General features: G+C 47.4%; 1 protein-coding gene across 1 annotated transcript in view; it reads left to right on the top strand.

The window, feature by feature from the left end:
* CLIC4 (chloride intracellular channel 4) overlaps positions 1 to 20,617 on the top strand; it is a 95,159-nt gene extending 74,542 nt beyond the window's left edge. Inside the window, exons 4-6 of the mRNA XM_020983128.1 lie at positions 10,433 to 10,539; positions 18,512 to 18,693; positions 20,262 to 20,617. Of these exons, the coding sequence (XP_020838787.1) occupies positions 10,433 to 10,539; positions 18,512 to 18,693; positions 20,262 to 20,426 (454 nt within the window). The 3' untranslated portion in view covers positions 20,427 to 20,617. The remainder of the gene's footprint in view (positions 1 to 10,432; positions 10,540 to 18,511; positions 18,694 to 20,261) is intronic.
* Positions 20,618 to 22,060: the final 1,443 nt, after the last annotated feature.

Raw genomic sequence — 22,060 nt, 5'->3', positions numbered from 1 at the left:
GACTTTGGCAACAGCTTGGATGTGAGCGGTGAGAGAGAGTGAGGATCCAGGATGACTCCTAGCTTGAGACTGAGAGGATGGTGTTGTCCTCCATGGTAACAGGGAAGGTTGGAGGGGTGGGGCAGGGGACAGGGAGGGTTTAAGGGAAAGATCATGAGCTCCGTTCTTCACCCTCTCCTGGCGGCTGAGGCCTTCCAACAGGCCAGCTTCCCCAGCCTTAAAAAATGCCCTCTGGACATTCCCTTCTCTGCATGCCTCCTCTTCCTTCATTAATTATCTCCACTTGTTGCTACTTCTTTTTTTACATGATCCTCAGTCTTTTGCAGTGGGACTTCTGACCTCATCACTCAGCTGAAACAGCCCTTTCCATAATTATGGGTGATTTCTTAGTATAGGCTTTTCCCCAATTACCTATAAAAATAATTTTTAACATCAGTTTTTTTTAAACTTTTGAGTTCCAATTCTTTCTCGCCCTCCCCATCCCCCTCCCTAAGACGGCAAGTAGTTTTATATAGGTTATAACATGTTAGGATTGAAAGTAGCAAATCATGTTACTGGCGAGTGGGGGGGTTGGGGCTTCATCTGGGAAAATAAGGCAACTCAAGAAAACAAGTTCAGGGGCCCCCTCCTTAATGTGTAGTCATTAGCATAGGCTCTTTAAAAATCATATATTTTTATTGTTTTCTAATTAACAAACAACAATTATTCTCCCCCCCCCGCCCCTCCCTTTTACCCCAATGGTAAAAGAGAAAGGAAGCCCTTTTAACAGCTATAGGTACTTAAAAAAAGAAACAAACAAATTCCTTCACTGGCCATGTTCAGAAGTATTATTCTGTATCTTGAGTCCATCCCCTCTCTGTCCAGAGGTGGCTAACATGCTTCATCATTGGCCCTCCAGGATCGTGGTTGGTGATTACAATAATCAGAGTTGCTGAGCCTTTCAAAATTTTTTGTCTCTACAGTGTGGTTGTTGTGTAAATCATTCTCCTTGTTTCTGCTCACTTCACTTTGCCTCAGCTCATACAAATCTTCCCAAGTTTCTCTGAAACTTTCCCTCTCATCATTTCATACAGTGCAGTAATATTCCATGATATGCATACACCATCCTTTGTTCAGCCCTTCTCCCAATAGAAGGAAACCTCCTTAGCTGCTAGATCTTTGCCACTACCAAGAGTGGCCTAATTTTTGTTCATGTGGGTCCTTGTCCTCTTTGTTTGATCTCTTGGGAGGCTGGGGAGGCACAGGCCTCATACTGCATTGCTGGGTGAAGGCTATGGACAAAGGGCTTTTAGTGCATTGATCAGTTTCTAGACTGAACTTGGTGCTACCTGGAGTCTGGTCCCCATATTTATCCTTAGCTTCAGGTCAAAACTATGCACTTCATGCCTACCTCCAATTCAGAGGGGTTCCCTGGTCCAGAACCCATAATGTGCTTGGGCTTGTAGAGTAGGTAGATCTTGTCCTGTCTCTGAAACCAGCTCCAGAGAAGACTCCCAAAGTAAAAAGATCTTGCCTTTAGGGCAGGGGTGGTAGCATGTCTGCTCTACAGCAGTGAGGTTTTCCAGGCTGCAGGGGGACCTGAAATTCCTGTTCTCCCTCTCCTACGCAGCTAAATGTATCATCCATTAAACAGAGCCACTTAAAAAAGAGGAACGGATTTTTAATGGCCACTTTCTGCAGAATTCAGAATAGAGATTATTCGCTTTGGCGTGTTTTTACATCATAGGTGGTAAATACCTATACCAGGTGAAACCGTCCTCCTGATAAAAAGCCTGTTCTGGGCACAGATTGTGAGGTCCTGTTATTTAATTGTTACATTGTATATCTTTCAATAACATATCTGAAAGATATTCACTTGCTTGGCTAGTTACAGTAGTCAAATCAATTGACTTAATAGCTAGCAAATAATTATTATCTATGATCCACTTCATCCCCTGTGGACATAATCAGAGATTTTTGGAAACAAATGAAATATATTCAGTCATCTCACTATTAAAAAATATGTTAGAACAAAAAAGCCTTTTATATTATTAATAAAATAAGAAAGTAAGAATATTTAAAATATTTTATCATCCTTTAAAATGTCCATTTTGTATGTCTTATGATAGAGTATAATATAATATAATTACCTATTAATAAACTGGTACATGTATGTAATTTATAAATACACACATATTGGGAGTGGGTGCTGAAACCTTTTTGTCCAGTCAAAACATGGGACCACTTAGAGGCTGTCCCTTCTGCAGCCTGTTTTCCCCCCTCCTCCTCCCTGAGGAATCCTCACTCCTGTTCTGCCTCAGTCACCCTCCTTTACTCAGAAAACTCCAGTAGCCTGCTGGCTTCCAAATCCAATGATCCTGGCACTTAAGGGCCCGTGTGGCCCCTGGTTCCCGAGTACCTTTCTAACCTCGTGCTGTGTTGTTCCCCTTCACACATTCTCTCTTGCTGCCAAACTAGATCATTCTCTATTCTCTGGCCCACCTCCTAGTCTGAGCTCACGCCTTCCGTTTGCCTGGAATAAATTTCCTCCTTCCCTGCTCCTGCCAGCCTCCACCTTTCAGCCGAGGGCCAGCCGAGGAGCTGCTTCCTTCAGTGCAGGCTTCCCTAGACCTAGAAGCCGCCTTCTTTCTTCAAGGGGAGGCATTATGGCACTGTGCTTAGAGTCAGCATTTTGATGACTGTACTTGTGTCTGAAAATTACTAGCTGTGTGACCCCGGGGCAAGGCAGTTTAAAATGGAGATAATAACACTTGCATTAGGCTACCTCCCAAGGTTCTTGAGAGAAAAAAGTACTTTGTGAATTTTAGACCACTATGTAAATGTGCATTCACTCGCATTGATGATTCTTATTCAAGATCCAGCTTATGTACTGTCTCCTACGAAACCTCTTCTCCCTTGCCTGCCCTCTTTCTCCCAGCCACCCCCAGCTCAAAGGGCCTTCTCTCTTCTCTCATTTCTCATACAACTTACTTGGACTGTTCCTGCCTATCCTCCTCTACCATCATCTCCCCAGACTCCCACTAAGTTGTATATGTTTCTTATTCCCCAGGAGAGTGTCAGCTCTTCTTCTGTGTTGAGATCCCAGGGTCTGCCCCACAAGGCTTCAGGGCCCTGATGAACCTGTGACCTCATTGATTTGGGGGCTTCCTGCAGCAGTGTAGACTTCGTTCTCTTCACACCTTCTCTATCTGGGTGGCCCTTGTCTGTGTCCTCTTCCCCCCGCATTCTGGGAGCCTTCTCTGGCCTACTCAGCTGTTGTGTGGCTTGTCCTTCGTTCTTGAAGAGGACCGTGACATCAGGAAGATGATGCTATGACTTGCAAGTGAATTGGATTTAAGTGAGAGAGGGCTGTGCAAGGTCTCTGGCCTCACGTTCTCCTCCTGAGCCTTCTGGGTCCATGGCCAGATATAGATCAGGACAACTGGAGATGGCCTAGGATGCAGTGGGAGACCTTGGCCTTTTTAAGCTACAGTCTTTCCGAGTTTTCACTTTGACTGAGGCAACACCCATTCAGTGATTATTGCTGTTTAAGAAGTGAGCCAAGGGATGGCCCCTTTAATTAAAAAAAAAAAATCAAACTGGGAGAACCAGACTCTCAGAGTTGCTCACCAAAAGAGAAACAATTACTATTTACCTTCACTCTGATCCGTCAGGGCCCAAATAATAACCATTAAGTAGTGCTTGGGTAAGGACCTGTTGTGGACACCAAGGGAACACATGTACTGTCTGCCTGTTTCCCAAGGTGACCAGCCCACCTTCTTTTCTGATCATGCATTTCTGTGATATCAAAACATCCTAGATTCAGAGCTGGAAGGGTCTCATCTTTATGGACGAGGAGCTGAGGCTCAAGATGGGGCAGTCACTTGGCCAAGGTGACCAACCTCTGAGCAGGAGAGCCAGGTCCTCTCCCTGCAAGCCCAGTGTTCCTTCCCTTGCTCCCTCTGAGCAATCTTCCTTGGCCATTGTTGCAGCCTGATCGTGGGCAGAAACCCAGTCCCACATACGAGGCACTTAGGAACTGACAACGGAATTCCAGCAATAGAGGATATTGCAGAAGAGAGAAACAGAGACCAAACTTCCCAGATGAGATTTGTGTACTGAATTGAACAAAAGAGATGTTTTTTAAAAAGCATGTCAGGGTTGAGAATGTATTTACTCTGGCTAGAATGCAGCTGTTTGTGTGGAAAGCTGACCAAATAGTGTATAATCTTTGTCCTGCTCGACTCTCTCCTTGGAGAATGTGCAAGAAGAGGAAATGTTTCTAGGAGCAGCACAGTGCGCCTTCTCTGGACCATCCTGTCCTGGTGTTAACCATTGCTCTTCCTTCTTACAAACTCTTTCCCTGTAGCTTTCTCATTCTTAGGGTGTGGGGTGGGGAGGAAAGGCACCCATCCTAGCTTCCAACGACTGAGCTGGGTGTGTCTGGTCACACTGGACAGGACTCCTGTCTGTTTCATCCTGGCCGCTGACAACAGCAGGCGGAAGGGTCAGTGGAGGAGACTGACTGGGAGTGATTTAAGAGACAGAGGAAAAGCTCTTACCAAAGCCTTCTCTCAATCTAGAAGGAACCAAATTCAGGCCCTTGGTGAAAGAGCCGACCTCTCTGTGTAATTACAGGTTTGACCACAGACTCTTTTTTTGTCAGGGCAGTGAGTTCTCTGCTCTGGGGAAAGGACTTCTCTCTCCACCCAGCTGATTCAGAGAACATTTGTGGCTTGAGTTTGGGGCAGAAGCAGGCCTGCTTCCACCATGGACTGGTGGACAGGCCACCGAGGTCAGAAGAAGGATGGGGCTGGCTTTTCTGCAGGGTCTGTACATAGACAGAAAATGGAAGCAGGATGTCTGGCACTGTTGTTTAAGGCAGCATCCGCCGGCCTTCACTCTGGTGAGAAGTTGAGAAAGGAGCAGATCTCCAGCAGTGCCCCAGAGGGCAATGGCTAGAAAGGGACCCTACAGGTCACTTGGTTCAGTCTCCTCATTTTACAGAAGAGGAAACTGAGGGAGGGGAAGCAGGTGTTCAGGTTTGTCTGGCTAATGAGGGGTAGAACTGGGCCTCAGGCTGCCATCTTTTGGCTCCAGGTGCGGTCAGTGTTTGCTGTTTCCAAAGAGAATATGAATGAGTAGAGTGGCTAACCCTTTGAAAATCGCAGTCAGCCCAGGACACTTGTATTAGCTGTGCTGCTTGAGTCATGTAGTGCTCTTCACAGTAATGCTAATTCATAGGTGTGGGCCTTAAGCAGATAGAAAGGGCGAAGGAAGCCCTGCTCACCTAATGTGGATGGGCTGTGATGATATAGGGGTTCCATTGGTTGTGGGGGTGCCAAAATTCTTGGTTTCTAGTGACTGTTTTGGTATAGAAACTCAGACCACGGATTATGGACTGAAGCTGGAAGGGCCTTCTGGCTAGCTGGTCCAACCCTCCCATTTTACAGATGAGGAAACTGAGACGTGCGTTAACTAAGTAACTTGCCCAAGGTCACACAGATTAGTGGCAGAGCCAGTGTTTTTTTGTTGTGTTTGTCCTTTATCGTGCCTTGACCCCTGAATCCAAGCAGACTGTTCCAGTAAATTTCCCATTTACACCGTCCCCCACTGTTGGGGGGAGGAAGGAGTGTCTCCGGAGGTTAGATCTATTTCTGTCCTGTTCTTTACCCTGAGCATCCCCCACCCCCAAGAAGCCTCATGCTCCTAAAAGTGGTGTTCACACCCAACATCCATATGACCTCCCATGGTCCACCAGTCCTTGGTTCAACATCTTGTTACTTGGCATCCACATATTTAGACTTTGTGATCATCCATCATCGTCAGCTGAGCTGATTTACTTTCAAGAAGCAGCAGGTTAGAGTGGTAAAAGAAAAACAGACCCTAGGTCTGTACTAGGAGTTAGAAGGTCTCAGTTCTGGTCTTGGCTCTGTTACTAACCAGGCGTGTTTCCTTGAATTAGTCACCTCTGTTCTCAGGGCCTCAGTCTCCTCATCTCTAAGATGAGGGGTGTGGTGGAAAATGATTGTGCTGTAAAAATGGTGAAGGCAGTGGTTTTAGAGAAACTGTGGAAGATCTATATGAGCTGATGCAGAGTAAAGAGAACAGAACCAGATCAGTTTATACAATGTCAACAACAATGTAAAGATGAGAAACTTTGAAATGGTGGAGAACTCTGATAGACACAATGACCCTCCAGGATTCTAGAGGATTCATGACATAGAGGTGACATAGCCAATATGAGAATTTGTTTTGCTTATTTATGCATGTTTATTATAAGAAATTTGTTTTTTCTTTTTAGAGGGGGAGGTAGGAGGAAGAAAAAAATAGATTTGTGTTAATTGAAAAAAATTAATAAAAAAAGACAAAAAAAAGCAAGAGATCTGCTTAGATCATCTCTAATGATCCTTCTAGTTCTAAAGTTCTGTGAATGAATATTTCAATACTACAGGCTATCATAATTTCCTTGGTATGGGTATTCCTTGTAGTAAAGCAGATAGCAGCCTCCCATGCCTCATGAACACATGGTCCTCATGGGTTCCTTATGAGCTTGTCTGTTCTTCTCTGGGCTGGTCCTCATTTTATAGGTGGAGAGGTCCCCACCATTAGCATGCCTGTACTGACCCCTTCCCAGCTTGCTGTCTGCTGGACTTTGTGTTTGGCTCTGTAGGCACTGTTTTTAAGACACCAGGGTCACTCTAGCCCTTAGCTTAGTCTCTTCCACCCCCTCCCCAGTTTATTCAGCGAATGACTTTGAGCAGGTTCTTAGGGAATGATCAGTAGAGGACAGGGGAGTTGTACAGTAAAAAGAGCCCAACTCTAGAGTAGGAGAACTTGGGTTTGAATTCTGCCTCTTTTGCTTGTTACCCGTGTGGCAATGTGCAAGCTGCATAGCCAGGCTGGGCCTCAGTTCCCTTGTCTGTAAAATGAGCAGGTTGGATTCATTGCCTGGGCCCTGAGGTCTCTTTCAGCTATAGATCTGTGTTCCTGAAGCATTTATCTGGTTATGTAGAGAAGGCCCAAAGACACCCTGCTTGGAGTCACAGGTGTATTCTTGAAAGGAACAGCCTCCTTAGGCACCTAGGCACACTGCTGCTGAAATCCCCGCCCATCCCTTGGTGCCTAGCTCAAATGCCACCTCCACAAGTTAATTGAAGAAGCATTTATTAAGATCTGTTAATTACCTCTCTCTACCCACTTCTCCACATAACTCTGTTCAGTGCACTTACCAAGTTCCATTTTGTATTAAAACTATTTGGTTATGAGCCAGTGAAGGGCAATGATGGTGTGTAATTTATCCATGTATCTCTCCCAGAACTGAGCAGCACACTGCATTGCACGTAGGAAGTGCTTGATAAATGTTTGAATTAAATATCATGTAATATTATCAGACTGACTTTCCCTCTCAGTCATTCTGAATTAATGAGGTCTTGCCAATTTGAGAAAATTAAACATAGCAGAATTTTGGTGGGCTAGGGGAGGAGGAGGGTTGTGGAATCTCGGCTGGAGACAGCTGCAGATGTGTGGAGACCCCTATGTCCTTGGCACCATCTCTGCTGTTGTTCCCTATTTGGAACGAGTCGGTAACTACATTGTCCATCATTGATCCAAACATGTCAACTGAAAGCCAGCTATTTACTTGGAAAGGGGGAAACAACCTCATGGTCTCAGGGAAGGAGATGAGCTGCCTCTTTCACTCCTCTCTCTCCCCTTCCCTGAGCAGTAAGCCAGGAGAGTAAGGGCTTCATGTTTAGACTGGCATAAAAGGAAGTGGAATTTGCCTGTTGAATTTAGTCATTGATCAGTTCCTTATTGGCTGCATGATCTGAGGGCAAAGGTCTCTTCTCTAGAGAAAATTGAAACTCTCTGGAGGAAATTAAAATAAAGAAAAAGGAGAGGGTTTACTGACTTGCCATTTTATTTTATTATCTATCTATCTATCTATCTATCTATCTATCTATCTATCTATCTATCTATCTATCTATTTTTTGTGAGGCAATTGGGGTTAAGTGGCTTGTGCCAGGTCAGAGTTAGTAAGTGTTATATGTCTGAGGCGGGATTTGAACTCAGGTCCTCCTGACTCCAACCCAAGGCCAGTGCTCTATCCACTGCACCACCTAGCTGCCCCTTGACTTGTCGTTTTATAGAATTATGGACTCTCCGAGTTGGAAGGCACTTGAGGGGTTTTTAGTATTATCTACTCCAACCCAAACCTGAGCAGGAATTGTTTCCCCCCACCCCCACCCCCCAAATCTGACCTTACTCCATCTCTCCGTAGCAGGGAGCAGGGAGAGGTAGGCACTGGGAGGTAGGAGACCTGTGTCAGAATCCGGAATCTTCCAGGGCCAAGTCCTATTAGCAAGAATCCATTTTTTTTGTCCTTCCAGATTTGTGTTTTACAAAGTTCTTCCCTCACAGCAGTATTGTGAGGCTTTGAGTACTGTGTTTTTATCCCCATTTTACATATGGGGAGGGGGGTGGAGAAGGCTCAGTTAAGGTCAGTAGGCATTTATTAAGCACTGTGTGTCTGCAGGTACTCTGCTAAGTGCAGGGGCTATAAAGACCACAAACCTTCCCTGCCTTCAAGGAGCTTACCTGCAGCTGTTGAGGGAGCTGGGAGATTGGCATATGCACGGACAAGGAAATTGTCAATACAAAGTCATGGAAGCTGGGGACCAGTTCATGGAGAGGGAATCTCCAGGCCCAGGGTCACACTGCTACTGTGTCCAGACTAACCTTAAGCCCGGGGCTGCTCACGTCTGGGCCTCCTGTGGATCTCCTGGCATTATAGTGTACCTGATAACCAAGCCTACCTAAGGTCTGAGCTACGCTCTCACTCACTCACAGACTCCTGGCTTTCATTCTGAATTTAAAGGAATTTAAAGGAGAGGAAAATCGCTTTGGTAATGTCATTGGGAAGAAATAGCCAGTTGTCATCCAGGCCTTTGGGGAAGTCTCTACTGTATTTGTGCTGGTCCTGGAGCTGGTACATCTTAGATGACTTGGGTGTCTGCTGGTTCCCTAGCCCTGAATCCTGGAGGCCCCATCCCCAGCCCTGCTGTGGGGCCAGAAGATGGAGGGCAAGGCCAGGCTGGTCCTGCCTGCCAGGCCATCCCTCAGCCCGGCCAGGGTTGGCACCTCCATTTCAGTGTCCAGGGAAGGGTCCTTCTTGTAGTCTGACCATGAAGAATGTGGGGGTCATGTCCAGCCTGGTGGGGCAGAAGTACAGGAAAGTGCCTGCTTGTGGTGGCACATTGTCCTGAGTGTGGGCACAACTTGGGCAGCCAGAGTGATGCCTCGCTCCTTAGGGCACAGAGCCCTTTCACACAAATGGGCTCCTAGCCTTGCTGACTGGCCTGCTAGTCACCCTTGTTTCCCATTCACTTCCCCTCAGTAGGTGATGCCCAGATGTTGATTTCTATCCCCAGCCTGTCTCTGAGCTTGAGACCCAGTCACCCATTAAGAGGACAGCATGACCTAATAGAAGGAGCCCTGGACAAGGAGTTGGGAGAGCCACGCTTAACATTTATCAGAGGTGGCAATGAGAGTTCTGGCCTTACTCAGGGTACTTCCCACCACCTCCCACTCCCCTGGGCCTTCATTGCATATATATTTTTTTTTGATTATGGGATTGGACTTGATCCTTAAGTCTCTTACAACTCTTAGTATCCTTTGTCCTCCCCCATTTTACCCAGAGCAATAGAGATCCTTTTTACCCTGGTGGTCACAGTTCCCATTTAAATGGAGCCTTGGGGTTTAGAAGGCACTCACCTCACCTGTGGACAGTCCACTGTAATGGATAGGAAGTTTCCCCTTATGTTTAGGGTAGTGAGTGTGGTCTGAGTGCACTGTGCCCCTGAGCGAGCCTTTGCAATCTCTTCCTTAGGGTTCCAGGGGTACTCCTAGGGGTTGGGATGTCTGTATTACTAATGCTGCGAGTTCCTCTACTGATTGCCAGCGGTGACTAGCACCCTAGTTCCATGTAACTACTTAAGGCCTGAGGCCCGATTGGCATTCAGGGCCTCCTGACTTTAGGCTTAGTGCTGGCTCTGCCAGCTACAGCAAGGAGGGCAGTTTTGAAAGTAACATGTGGAATTAATTGTATGCGGGTTTTTTTTCAAAAGTAAGCAATATGAAATGGAAATTCATACTTTAATACATAACTTCAGTTGTGTATTTCTGTGTATATGGAAATATTCTTCTCTGGTTTTTAATTTCAGAATTTTAAAAAATCAGATGAGGTAATTTTCAAATGGGGAGGGAAATTAGGGAAAGCTTCATGGTGAAGGTGACATTTAAACAGTACTTTGAAGGATAGCTTGAGTGACAAAGTGAACAGCAACGTGAAAATATGGGATTTGTTTGTGAACGAAATTATTTGTGCTGAAATACAGCGCTGAAGATTCTTTGGAAATTGTATAAACCAGAATACCTTTTTTCTCCCATGCAGATACTTAAAGCTTTCACCAAAGCACCCAGAGTCAAACACCGCTGGAATGGACATCTTTGCCAAATTTTCTGCATTTATTAAGAATTCAAGGCCAGAAGCTAATGAAGGTAAAAAAAAGTACTAATTATTATGATAATAATGATGATGATGATTATAAGTGAGTACTTTGAATCCAAAGTGTCTTATGACTTCTTAAAAGCTGTGTTTCTAAGATGATTACCAATGTAGATGAGCCCCTTTTTTATTTCCATAAACCAGCCATGACCTTTTAGTAGGAAGCTGCTCTAAAGGTAAAGCTAGTGCAAAGAATTTGGGATTCGATGGAAACAGCACTGGCCTGGGAACCCAGCTGCCCTAAATTCTAGCCCCATCTAGCTCCCACAGTTCATAAAGTAGGTTGTGTTTAAAAATGTGAAAACTCTTCTTAGCCTGTGGGCTGCACCAAACCTGACAGCATCCCCTGAATTAGAATCCTCAGCCTTGAGAGTGGTATGGTTATGACTGGCTTTGGTAGCAGGTACTGGGGTTCAGCTCCAAGCCTGAGCTAACTGTTGACTGAATCCAGCCTGAGCGAGAATCAGTCAGACCAGCAGTTGGCCTGGTCAGCCTGTTGGGCTGTGTGAAATTAAGCTTTGCCCCCGCACGCACACAAATTTCTCACCCATGTTAAAGGTAAAAATTTTGAGGATCCTCTTTTTTTCTGTGATGACAGTTTCTTAGAGTTAAATGCCAATACGGTATCTTTTAAGAGGGTTTGTGAATGAAGTTTCTGGGATTATGGAATATGAGAGTTAGAATTTAGAACAAGAAGCTCTTGTAGCTTCATATTGAACCCCTTCATTTGCAGAGGAGGAAACTGAGGCCTGGAGAGGGGAGGCTCCTGGCCCAAGGTCCCCTAGCTTGTCTGAGGACAGCACTGGGCCTTTCTGCCTCCCAGGCCGGTGCTTTGTCTGGTCTACCCCAGCTGTGGTGGTCTTCTCCCTGCCCCGCCTCCATTTTGACACACAGACTTATCCTGTGTAAAGTTAACTGGTTCTTCCAAAGCACTAGTTCCATAGGACCGGTGTTACGGCAAAGATTAAAAACGTGTCTGTGGAGTTTGGTTAAAGGAGGTTGGTGACGTATGCAGAGACGTCTGGGGGGGAGTGGACAGGGTGTTATCTTGGGGGTTGGGAGCCCTAGGAGACAGTCCCAGCTCCCCTGCGGTACCTTGGGTGAGTCACTCCAATGCCTCAAGCCTCAGTTTCTTCCTTTGTAAAAAGGGGGAGTTGGACCAGCTGATCTTTAAGGTCCCTTTCAGCTCTAAATCCTGGGACCTGAAAAAATGTTCGTAAATCTCAGTTTTGTGGTTTTCACCTCCTGTTCCTCTTGTAAGGCCCCTGGCATGGGCAGCATTATTGTTGGTCAGGACAGACTCAAATCAGCTCTTTTCATCTTAAACTATAAACACTCAGCTTCATCCAGAGGATGAGCTAAGTAGGGGCCCTCTTGGGTGCCAACTTCTGGCATCATCCCTGGCCATGAATGGATTGAAGATGCTGAAGAGTGGGGCTGCTCACAGGGAGCGAGGGGCTGGCTTTTAAAGTAAGCTTGGCCCTGTCACTTGCCAGTATTGGCTCTCAGGCCCCTCCGTGGGCGGGCAGACATCCAGACTAGGTGGGCGGTTCTTGTCTTGATTATTAAGTAGTGTTCGTTTTGTTTAGGACTTCTCAATTTGGGGATTGAAGCTCAGCCTTTATTTAAGAAATCCATTTCATGAGATGTTTTCCCATAATCAGAAGAAAAGGAAAGAGTTTCTGGTGGCCAGCCTCACTCCCACTTATTAACCTTGTTCTAATAGCAGCTTGGGTTTGAGTCATTCGCTGACTAACATTGGCCTTTCTGATGAGGGTTTGTGTGCCGACCGCTCTGCAGACATGTCTGCCAGCCCCCCTTCACACCCTGGGCTTGCTGGGCCTCACCCACCCCACCCATCTTCTGCTAGCATGTCAGGCCCCTTCACAGACTTAGCTTTGGACCCAGAGCTGTTCCCTGCAGCTTCGGCCCTCTTGTCATCCCCTTCTCTTCTCTGTGAGAGTCCAGTGCAAGGCACCTGGCTTTCATTCCCAGCACTGACACTGACTAGAACTTTGGGACCATGTACATGGGACCTCAGTTTCCTTATCTGGAGGAGGAGGCTTCATTAAGATCCCCTTCAGTTAAAGAATTCTATGATTCTTTTCATTATTGTCCAAAATTTCAGCTGTTCAGCCTTCCCTTTTTCACATTTTAATTACTTTGTCTGACTACTGGGATTTTAAAATGGTGTTTATGGTTTGGAGTGTAGTTGGATTTCATCTGATACTAAAAAGAAAGCCTTTTCCCACCTTTAGAAAGAATTCCCTTTGGGGGAAGGTGGGGAGGAAGTGACTCATGTGACTATAGGTTCTACCATATTCTATTCCCCCTGCCCCAGATTAGTGTGCTGCTGCCTGAAGTCGATTGCGGCCCCCCCCCCAAAGGACTGAAAGGCCTTGATATTCAGTTACCTATTAGTAAATAAGAGTGCACAGTTGCTAAGTAACCTCCCACCCCAGGGACCTGTTAAGTGCAGCGAGACTTCAGAAAACAGTCTTCTGGCCCACTCTGGGGTGGAACAGGGCTCCCTCGTAGACTTTTGTTTGAAGGTCTCTCTTTTCTAAAATGCAACTAGAATCCTTTCGTGAGCTGAGCAGTCCAGGAATTCCCAGAGCCCTCCCCATCCCCAAGCACAGTCTGAAGGATGTCCTGCGTTCCTGCAAAGCTTCGAGGTGTGCTGGGCGGATGGCTGTCCTGAAACAAGACCCTAAAACTTTAATGAAAGAATGAAGCCTTGTCTGTGCCTCAGATAAAGAAGCCTTGTTTTTGTGTGATGGCCTGTAAACTGGTAAAGGTCTTTCCTCATGGGTTCAGATCCTGCTTCTGATACATGGGTGGTCCTGGGTAGGTCCTTTCCCCTCTCTTGGACTCAGTTTTCCTCATTTGTAAAATGAGAAGTTGGACTGGAGGGCCTTGGAGAGACATCCAAGTGTCCCCCACCCCGGCCCTTCACCACGTGATTCTCTTTAGCCCAAGTGAACAAGGAGCTCTTGTCTGCGCCTGACATCCCCCTCCAGGCCTTTGTCCAGACTCCTTCTGGAGCGCTCCCCTTCCTTCGCTCAGGTTTTCTGCACACTTCTCATCTCTCCCAGCTCCGCTCCAGTTGGTTGTTACCTTGTCCAGCTTTCCGTCACGTCTCTCCCTCTGCATGTAGCATTGCTAGAGCCGTTCCGTGGATCTCTTCTTGACCCTCATCTCTCTCAGCTTTTGATTGTCTATCTTGTGATGCATGTGGTGTCCCCATGGGTAGAATGTGAGCTCCCTGAGAGTAAGGACTGCCTTAGTGTATCTCCACCACCCACACTAGGTGCTTAATACATGTTAAATAAAGAGTTTTGACACAAGAGATCACGTTAGTCTTACTGAAGGGTTACAGAGAGATGCAGCCCCTCTCTGGGCTGGCACTAGTGTGTCCTTGCCTGGAAGCAAAGGGATGTACCACATATTACGATTTAGGAACAGACATTGGGTTCATCTAGTACTCCTTTATTTTACAGAGGAGGAAACTGGCCTAGGGAAGGTAAAGTGACCAAGTCACATTTACATTTATAGAAATGGTAGAGCCGAGATTCGAATCCATGTCCTCTGACTCCAAGTCTGGCGTCTTTCCTGCTGCACCATGTGGCCAGTTACTCCCTCTGAGCCAGACTTGGTGCTGAGCCCTGGGGTTGCCACAGAGGGCAGAGGGTGCCTGTCCTCAGGGAGCTGACTGGTCCATTCAGGCTCTGCCTTGCACTGCTTACAGGGACATTGGCCACTCTTTGAGAGGCTCTCTGGCCATTTCCTGCCTGAAGTAGGTGGTGGCACTGTACCTCTTCCCCTCCCAACTCTTGAGGTGACTCATGGGGGATGTGGTGCTGCCCAGGCAGCTGTGGAAGCAGCCATGGCCAGCGTCCCCACCGTTGTGTCACCTGGCCTTTAAGGAGGTGGTCCATCCTTGCCCTTCACTCTTCAAAACCAAACAGAACCCTGGTGGAGTGGGGTGGGGGTTGTGTTCCATGTTTGCCAAGTGCTTGTGTTTATTTTTAACCAGGAGGTGTGAGGATTCTCATGGACTGTAGGCTGCTGGAATGTGGTCCATAGAAAGGAGCTGCTCAGAGCTCTCCAGGCCTCTCACCCCCCCCTCAGAGTCTTTATCATGCCCCTCTTGAAATCTGCCCCAGCAAACAGAGGCATCTGTCCTGTACACTGAAGAGTTTGGTTCGGGTTTTTTTCTGGGTCTGGGAATAGTGTGTGGACACCAAGGCCTCATTCCAGCCTTCCTCTGTGTGTTATGTGCCCACCTCCTTTTCTAGAACTCCATGTTGTGAATGACTTTTATACCCCTAGTGCTCACGTGGGTCTTTATCCTTTGGTGACTTGGAGCAGAGATGCTAGGCAATAATAGCTGTGCTTTGGGCTAATTATTACAAAGGCCATCCACCAGCTAGAGGCCTGTTATAAGTCTTCTCACCCTGGTTGACTTTTAAATGATAGAATTGCCTACTTGTGAAGCAGTGTCCTGCCATGGATAGAAGGCTATCCTGGGAGGCAGGAAGCCCTGGGTTCAAGTCTTCCCTCAGGCACATCCTGCCCCTGTGGCTGTAGGCGAGGTGCTGAATGTCTCAGGGCCCCAGGAAGCTCCCCAAGACTTCTGAGTTCTGGAGAGCTGTTGATTTGGGTTGGTGGAGGGAATGTCCTTAATCCCATGAAATCTTAAGTTGACACTGTCCTCCACCCCCACCCCAACTGCCTATGACAGAAAATGTCCCTTTGTAAGTGGTTCATGCGTCCTGCCCCTGCCAAGCCCCGGTGCTCTCTCCATTGACCAGTCCTTTTCCTCTCTCGGTGCCCCAGGAGGACACTTGGAGGCTTGAGGTGGCCAGCGGGTTAGTGCCAGATGTGAAACTCAGGTAGGAATGGGGCTGCAGACTGGATGTAAAGACCACCATGCTGCACGTGGACTTCGAAGATCACATTTGAGTACTGTTGATGTCTTAGTGTATTTTTGTTTATTCTGTTAACTGTTTCCCAATGCCATCTTGATTGGGCTCAGGAAACCTGGGAGGTGTCAGTAGGTGGGCGGGGTGTTGGATGCCTCGGGGCTAGAGAGGTTTTTCACGAGGAGCTCCCAGTGAAGAGGAAGTCCTAGGTCTGGATCCCCGTCTTCCCCTCCCCCAAAGCTCATTGTCTTCTAATCTCTGTGTTCTTGCCACTTCCTCTGATAAGCAACTGAAAGGCACTTTGTCACTGTGAGCTTTTCTCTGGGCAGAAGAGATTGATGTTGCACAGATGTTGTTTTGGTTTAAAGAATAGTGGGTGGAGGCCTTTAGGAAAGCTGAGAGCCAGGAATATGGAAGGCCCTTTTTTAGGGGGACACAGGAGAGGGCAGGCTGAGCAGTAGGGTCAATGCCTCCATGTTCCCCATCCAGGCCTCTCTCCAGAGGCCATACTGCCTCCCACAAGCTCCAGTGTGCCCAGTCCAAGCGGGGTCTCCCTCTGCTCTGTCCTCAGCAACTCTGGTGGTAATCAGTGACAAAAACCATCTTCCAAAAGGCCAAGCATCTGCGAAGTAAAACACCCCCCATTCACTTGGGGAGACCAAGGGAAGGAGTGTCAGATGGACGGTGCATTCTTAACAAAACGATTATAAGGCTAGAATTAAATGGGGATGGAGATAGGACTGAACTGATCATTTCATTGCTGTAGGGCAGGGTATTCCCAGGGGAGGAAACTCCTTCTACTGGAGCAGAGGCATCTCTGCTCCATCCTGAGGGTCACACAGCCCGATGTGTCAGAGTAAGGACTCTAATCCAGGCCTTCTTGGTTCTGAGGCCAGCTCTCCCTCTATGAGGCCATACTGCCTCTTTCTAGAGGGTTATTTTTTTTGAATTGGAGAATTAGAAGGGAACATTCTCATCTTAAGAGAAGGGAGGGCCCAAAGTTGGTCAAAAACTGTGGGCTTAGGATCAGAGCATGTAAAAATTGGATTGAACTTCAGAAATCATTTAGTCCATTTTGTAGAGGAGAAAACTGAGGTTCAGGGAGGTTCAGCATCTTGTTGTGAGGTCATATCTGTCATCAGTGGCAGAGCCCAGGCTCAAGAGCTGGATTTTCCAGGCTCTTTACAACATACAATGGGGCCTTTCTCACTCAGGTAGCTTCCCGGCATCACTGTCATAGCCGAGAGCTGCTGGCCTGAGATGTGCTAGTTATGTTCCAGGGTAGGAAACATTAGACCCTTCCCAGGCTGGGATTGGACCAGCCAGGCAGACTGGCCTTCCTTAGCTCTGCATTTCTCCTGGTAGCCGCTCACTGATGCTACCTCTGATGGTGGTCAGGGAGCCACTGGCCCGTTCTGCCCATAGCCCTTGGGTCCTAGCAGCTCTTCTCTCTCAGATGTTTGTGTGGTCAGCTGTCTGGGGTACTGCCTGTTCTCTGTAGAAACCTTGTTTTCTTCCCTGTTGTTTCTTCTGACGAAGGCATTTAGCTTTACGTGTGGGAGGAGGGCACAGTCAGCTGCCTAGTTTGAATAACTAACTGTGTATGGTGTCAGGATACCCTCCACCATGCATTGATTAAGTGTTTGCATCCATCATTGGTCACTGCTCAAGACTCAGCTGCTACCTGCCAGAACCGTGGAGTCCCTGAGTCCTGTGCAGTCCTATACCAAGACACACTCTGCCAGCTGGGCCTTCTGCAAGGTAGGATGTGATCCAGGGAAAGAGGAGATCCCCCCAAGAGCTATAGGAAGATTGAGGAGAGGGAGGCCACTGTTAGATAGGAAGAAGGAGAGTCTTCCTGGGGGAGGTATCACCTGGGCGGGGCCTTGGAAGAGAAACATTTCATCAGGTGTCTGTGGGGGTATGGGGGACGTGCTGCAGGCCCTGGAAATGGTCTGTGTGATCATAGGCCTTTGGGGAGGAAGGAGGAGGCCAGCATGGTCAGAACAGGGAGTGAGACAGGAATTAATGGGAAGGAGGACACAGCCAGAGGCGGGAGGGCCAGGAAGGCCTTTGTGCTTGCAAGAACAGTAATAGTCTCCATTGCCCCATAGGTCTTTGAGCTGGGTTTCCTCCTTTCCCTGTTTTGAGCTCTCTTCTTAACCTAATGTTGTTCTGTTATATTTAGTGATCTCTAGTGCCCTCTGCTGCCTTCAAGAGAAATAAAGGTGCTGCTGTTTTCACTTCCTCCGCTGGTCCCTGGGTCTGTTGTCTGTTATCATCAGAATGGCGGGAGGGGGAAAAGGGGGAAGCAAGAGGGGAGAGTGACGTTTGTTTGAGGGCAGCATTGTCGGCCAAACCACGCCTTTCAGGAGTAGCACGGGCTGTTTGGGAGCTGTGACTGTGGGCAGAGCCCGGGGACGCAGAACTAGATTCTGACATCACTTCCAGCTCTTGTTGTTAAGTCATTTCAGTCATGTCCGATTCTTCATGGCCCCATTTGGGGTTTTTGGCAATGATACTGGAGTGGTTGCCATTTCCTTCTCCAGTTCATTTGACAAATGAGGAAACGGAGGCAAACAGGGTGAAGTGACTTGCCCAAGGTCACACAGCTAGTAAAGTGTCTGAGGCTGGATTTGAACTTAGGTCTTCCTGATTCCAGCCCCAGCGCTCTACCCACTGTACCACTTAGCTGTCCACTTCTAGCTCTGTCCTGTGATTCTGCTCTCTAACGTTGCTTATTTGGTTTGTTTGTGTTTAGCATCATGCATTTAAAAATGTATTTTGTAAAGTCATGTATTTCAGAAGAGCATAAAGTGGGAACGAGGAAAAAGAATGCCTACCCACTGTAAATGAGCGCAGAATGCTTATAGGTGCCCATGTTCTTGCTCATTCCTACTTTATTATCTTCATACACTGGCATTCCCCTTCCCCAGGTTGAGCGCTAATGGCATTAGGCCGTAGTGTGTTTATCTACAGAGAAATTGCCAGCGTCTGCTGCATTCCTCTTAAAAGCACGATGTTCCCTTCCTTCTTACAGCATTGGAACGAGGTCTCTTGAAAACACTGCAGAAACTGGATGACTATCTGAATTCTCCCCTTCCTGATGAAATCGATGAGAACAGCATGGAGGACATCAAGTTTTCCACCCGTAAATTCCTGGATGGCAACGAGATGACATTAGCTGACTGCAACTTGCTGCCCAAACTGCACATCGTTAAGGTGAGCCTGTCGCGTCTGCCCCTGGCGCTGGGCTGGACCCTCATCTCCCTCCGTTAGAGGGTGTCCTCAGGGAGCCCTAAATGGAGGTCTCAGACAAGCAGAGGCTGACTCAGTAGTAAGAAAACTTCCTAATGATTCACCACGTCTACAAGTATAAAGGAGTGCCCAAGGGGGCACATGGAAGTCCAGGTGGTGTTCTCGCCATCCCATAGGTGAGAAAGTCCAGCGGCAGAGGGGGTGGACACTTGGCCCAGAGCTGTGGCCCTTCCCCCCGGTACTCTGCTCTGCCTTTCCCTCCCCCATCCCCTTCACGAGGTCCTCCAGGAAGAGCTGTGCAGTCCCTCAGACGGGAGGCCACAAGGAGAGGTCCTGGCTTTGCAAGGATAGAGATGAGTGCATGTACTTATCCCTGTCATAAGGGATGCCCAGGCCCTGCTACTTGTTGATGGAGCTGAGCATGCCCAGAGGAAAGGTCACCCTAGCCCTGTTTTCTTTGTGTTTACTGCAATGATGCAGTTTAAGTTGTGGCATGAGGTGGGAAAAAGGCCCTGAATTTTGAGTCAGAGGACCTGGATTCAGATTCTGGCTCTGCATGATCAGATGCCTACCTTTCTGGGCTGGATCCTCCTCTGTAAAAGGAAGGGATTAGATTAGATAGTCTTACTTGAAGAGTTTTCAGCCCTGGATCTATGTATGTGAGGGCCAGGGGTGAACTCGTGGACAGAGGGAACGTGGTCCCACTCCCAGCTGACTGTGTGGTTTAAGACGGAGCTGGGCTCACTGCCCTGGGTCATGGATTCCTCAGCTGCCAAATAAGGGTTAGAGGTGAGGGTGATGCTCAAAGGTCCCTCCCAGATCTGGCGCCCTGGGCTCCCCGAGAAATGCACATCAGCGGATTGGATTTGGGATCTATTTTTAGTATGCTATTTCTGCAAATGTGTTTTTCTTACGTGGGATTCCCCCGTGACCTGCAGGAATAAATCTTGATTCTGAATGGGAAAAGCTATGGAGTGGTAATCGTTACAACACACCATTCCAAATATATCTTTTCCTTTCCTGTTTCTCCATCTCGCCCCATGCTTAGATGTCCAGGGGCAAGCATTTGTGCTTGCACATGACTCTTTGGGGCTCCTGCTGGCACAGAAGGAACCACATTTCTCCAAGCAGAATCAAGTCTGGAGGATCCATACAATTAGTACTTGAATGTGGAGGACAACAGAAAAGTGGTTTATCTTTTGATACTGGAGTACTTCAAGAATGTGTGTGGGTGCTCCATGCTTCCCAGCCCTGGAATAAACAGTCTTCATGAGTTGCTGTGGTTAAAAAAGCAATTTACCTTCTGCTAGCCAGCTCCCTGACCTGGAGCCTTTCCCCGTCAGTGCTGACCCACCTCTGTAAGCCTTTTTTACTGGCCTGACCAGCCAGAGCTTGTGCTGCCCTGGCATGGCCTTGGAGAATCCAGGGCTTCTCCATGCTGTGGAGGTGGGGTGACATGGGAGGAGGACTTTAATGGACATGGGAAAAGCGAGTCTGCTAACTTGGGCTGTCGGTGTGTTTTTGTGTTTTAGGTGGTGGCCAAGAAGTATCGCAATTTCGTCATCCCGAAGGACATGAGTGGCATCTGGCGCTACTTGACTAACGCGTACAGCCGGGATGAGTTCACCAACACCTGTCCTAGTGATAAGGAGGTGGAGATAGCATATAGTGACGTAGCCAAAAGACTCACCAAGTAAAACAGCCTCGGGAGAGGGATGGGCTTCCCGTCCTCCCCCTTTAACAGAACACGCTTCTTAACAGAATACTGCTCCTCTTCCTATCACATAGAGGTCATATTGTGCATGAATATGCAGTTACTCAAAATTAGGATAAAGGATAGACCAGGTACAGTAGCTATGAAAAATATACACTCCTACGAAGTGTTGAAGTGGTCTTTTTTGGTGTGTTTTTTTAACCCCATTTTTTCCTGCCCCCTCCAAATTCTGTTGAGTTTGGAGACATTCCATAACAGCAATGTATTCATCTATAGGCGGTTATCATCTTTTCAGGGCACTCACTCTTGTGTCTGTTCCATGTGGGTGGCACAGAGTTACAAAGAATTGGATTTACCTTTATTAAAGTGGTGATGGGAACTTCACAAGGCAGCCCCGAACTATCAGACCCTTGATACGTGCTCCATGGAATACGTCTGGATTTGGGCTTTCTGAATTGTTAGCCAGATTGCGCAGAAAGGCTGCTCCTCCATCAGCGTCCAGCTGTACCCCTCCAGGCTCCCTGAATCTGTATGAAAGGAGACCCTTTTACAGACTAGCCCTCCCCAGCCTTGTTTTGTGCAGGAATCTTTTTTCTTCTTTGTTCTCCCTAAAAGCATTTATCGATTTCTTTATTCTGGTCGTAACTTCTCTGACAAAATAGTACAAACAGAATGTTTGTAGGGAGAGTTGGTGGTGCTGAGACCTTCCCAAAATATTGTATCATCACGATAGGAGGAGCACATGGGCATCTGGTATCCTTCAGCTCAATCTAACTTTGCATTTTTAGTCCCAACAGTAGAGCCTGACACCATTGGTTTGGAAACAGTACTGAATTCTCCAGTTTGGTTTGAATTGAAATTGGCTTCTTCAGAGGTGGCCAAGAACCTTTGCTCTTTATAGGTCTTTTGTGAAAATTTCTATGAGTAAATTCACTCATAAACTAGAATCTTGGTGATGTAGATAGAGACACCGTGTAGACAGAAGTGCAGTGAGCTGCAAGGTGAGCCTGAACACTTAAGGAAGGCTCAGAGGGGCCCCTCGGGAAGTCTCTGATTTGGTTTGGTTTGGTCTGGGGAGTGTATAGGCTGAGTGACCTTGCCTGAAGCGACAGGAGGCACCATTGTAGATCTCCCTGTCCCGGCCCAGGAGAGAGGCATGATCATCCCCTTGGGGACGTCATCGAAGCCACCGCCAGTGTGTGCCTGAGCACAGGGAGATAGCAGTCTGGCATAATCGTGATCTTGGCTCTTCTGTGAATCGTCTCACTGCAGCCACACTGAGAAATAGCATAAAAACCACCGAGACCACCCCAGAAAGAATCGACTTTCTTCTAAGTTAAGGGTCAGTTTTGTTTTCCTGAGAGATGAAAAGCAAGTGGGTTAGGGGCAGGGTTGGGGACATTTGCAGTGTTTATTAATCTAATTATTTTTAAAGCTGGCATGAGTGCTGCTCCAGAGAGTATGACTATGGTTAGAAAATGATCTGGTAACAGCTTTCTATATTTTATAAAACCTGGCAGTGCTGTTTCTGCTAGGCTGTATTGTGGGGATTTTCAAACACACGGCTTAAAATGGCGACACTCTCCCCCTTCTATATGCTGACGTTTCATAGACGTT

The sequence above is a fragment of the Phascolarctos cinereus genome, unplaced genomic scaffold (assembly GCF_003287225.1).
Source record: "Phascolarctos cinereus isolate Bilbo 61053 unplaced genomic scaffold, phaCin_HiC Scaffold_726;HRSCAF=1367, whole genome shotgun sequence".
Taxonomy (NCBI): Eukaryota; Metazoa; Chordata; class Mammalia; order Diprotodontia; family Phascolarctidae; genus Phascolarctos; species Phascolarctos cinereus.
Note: the sequence above shows the minus strand (reverse complement) of the source record. Positions and strands in the feature narration are given on the sequence as shown.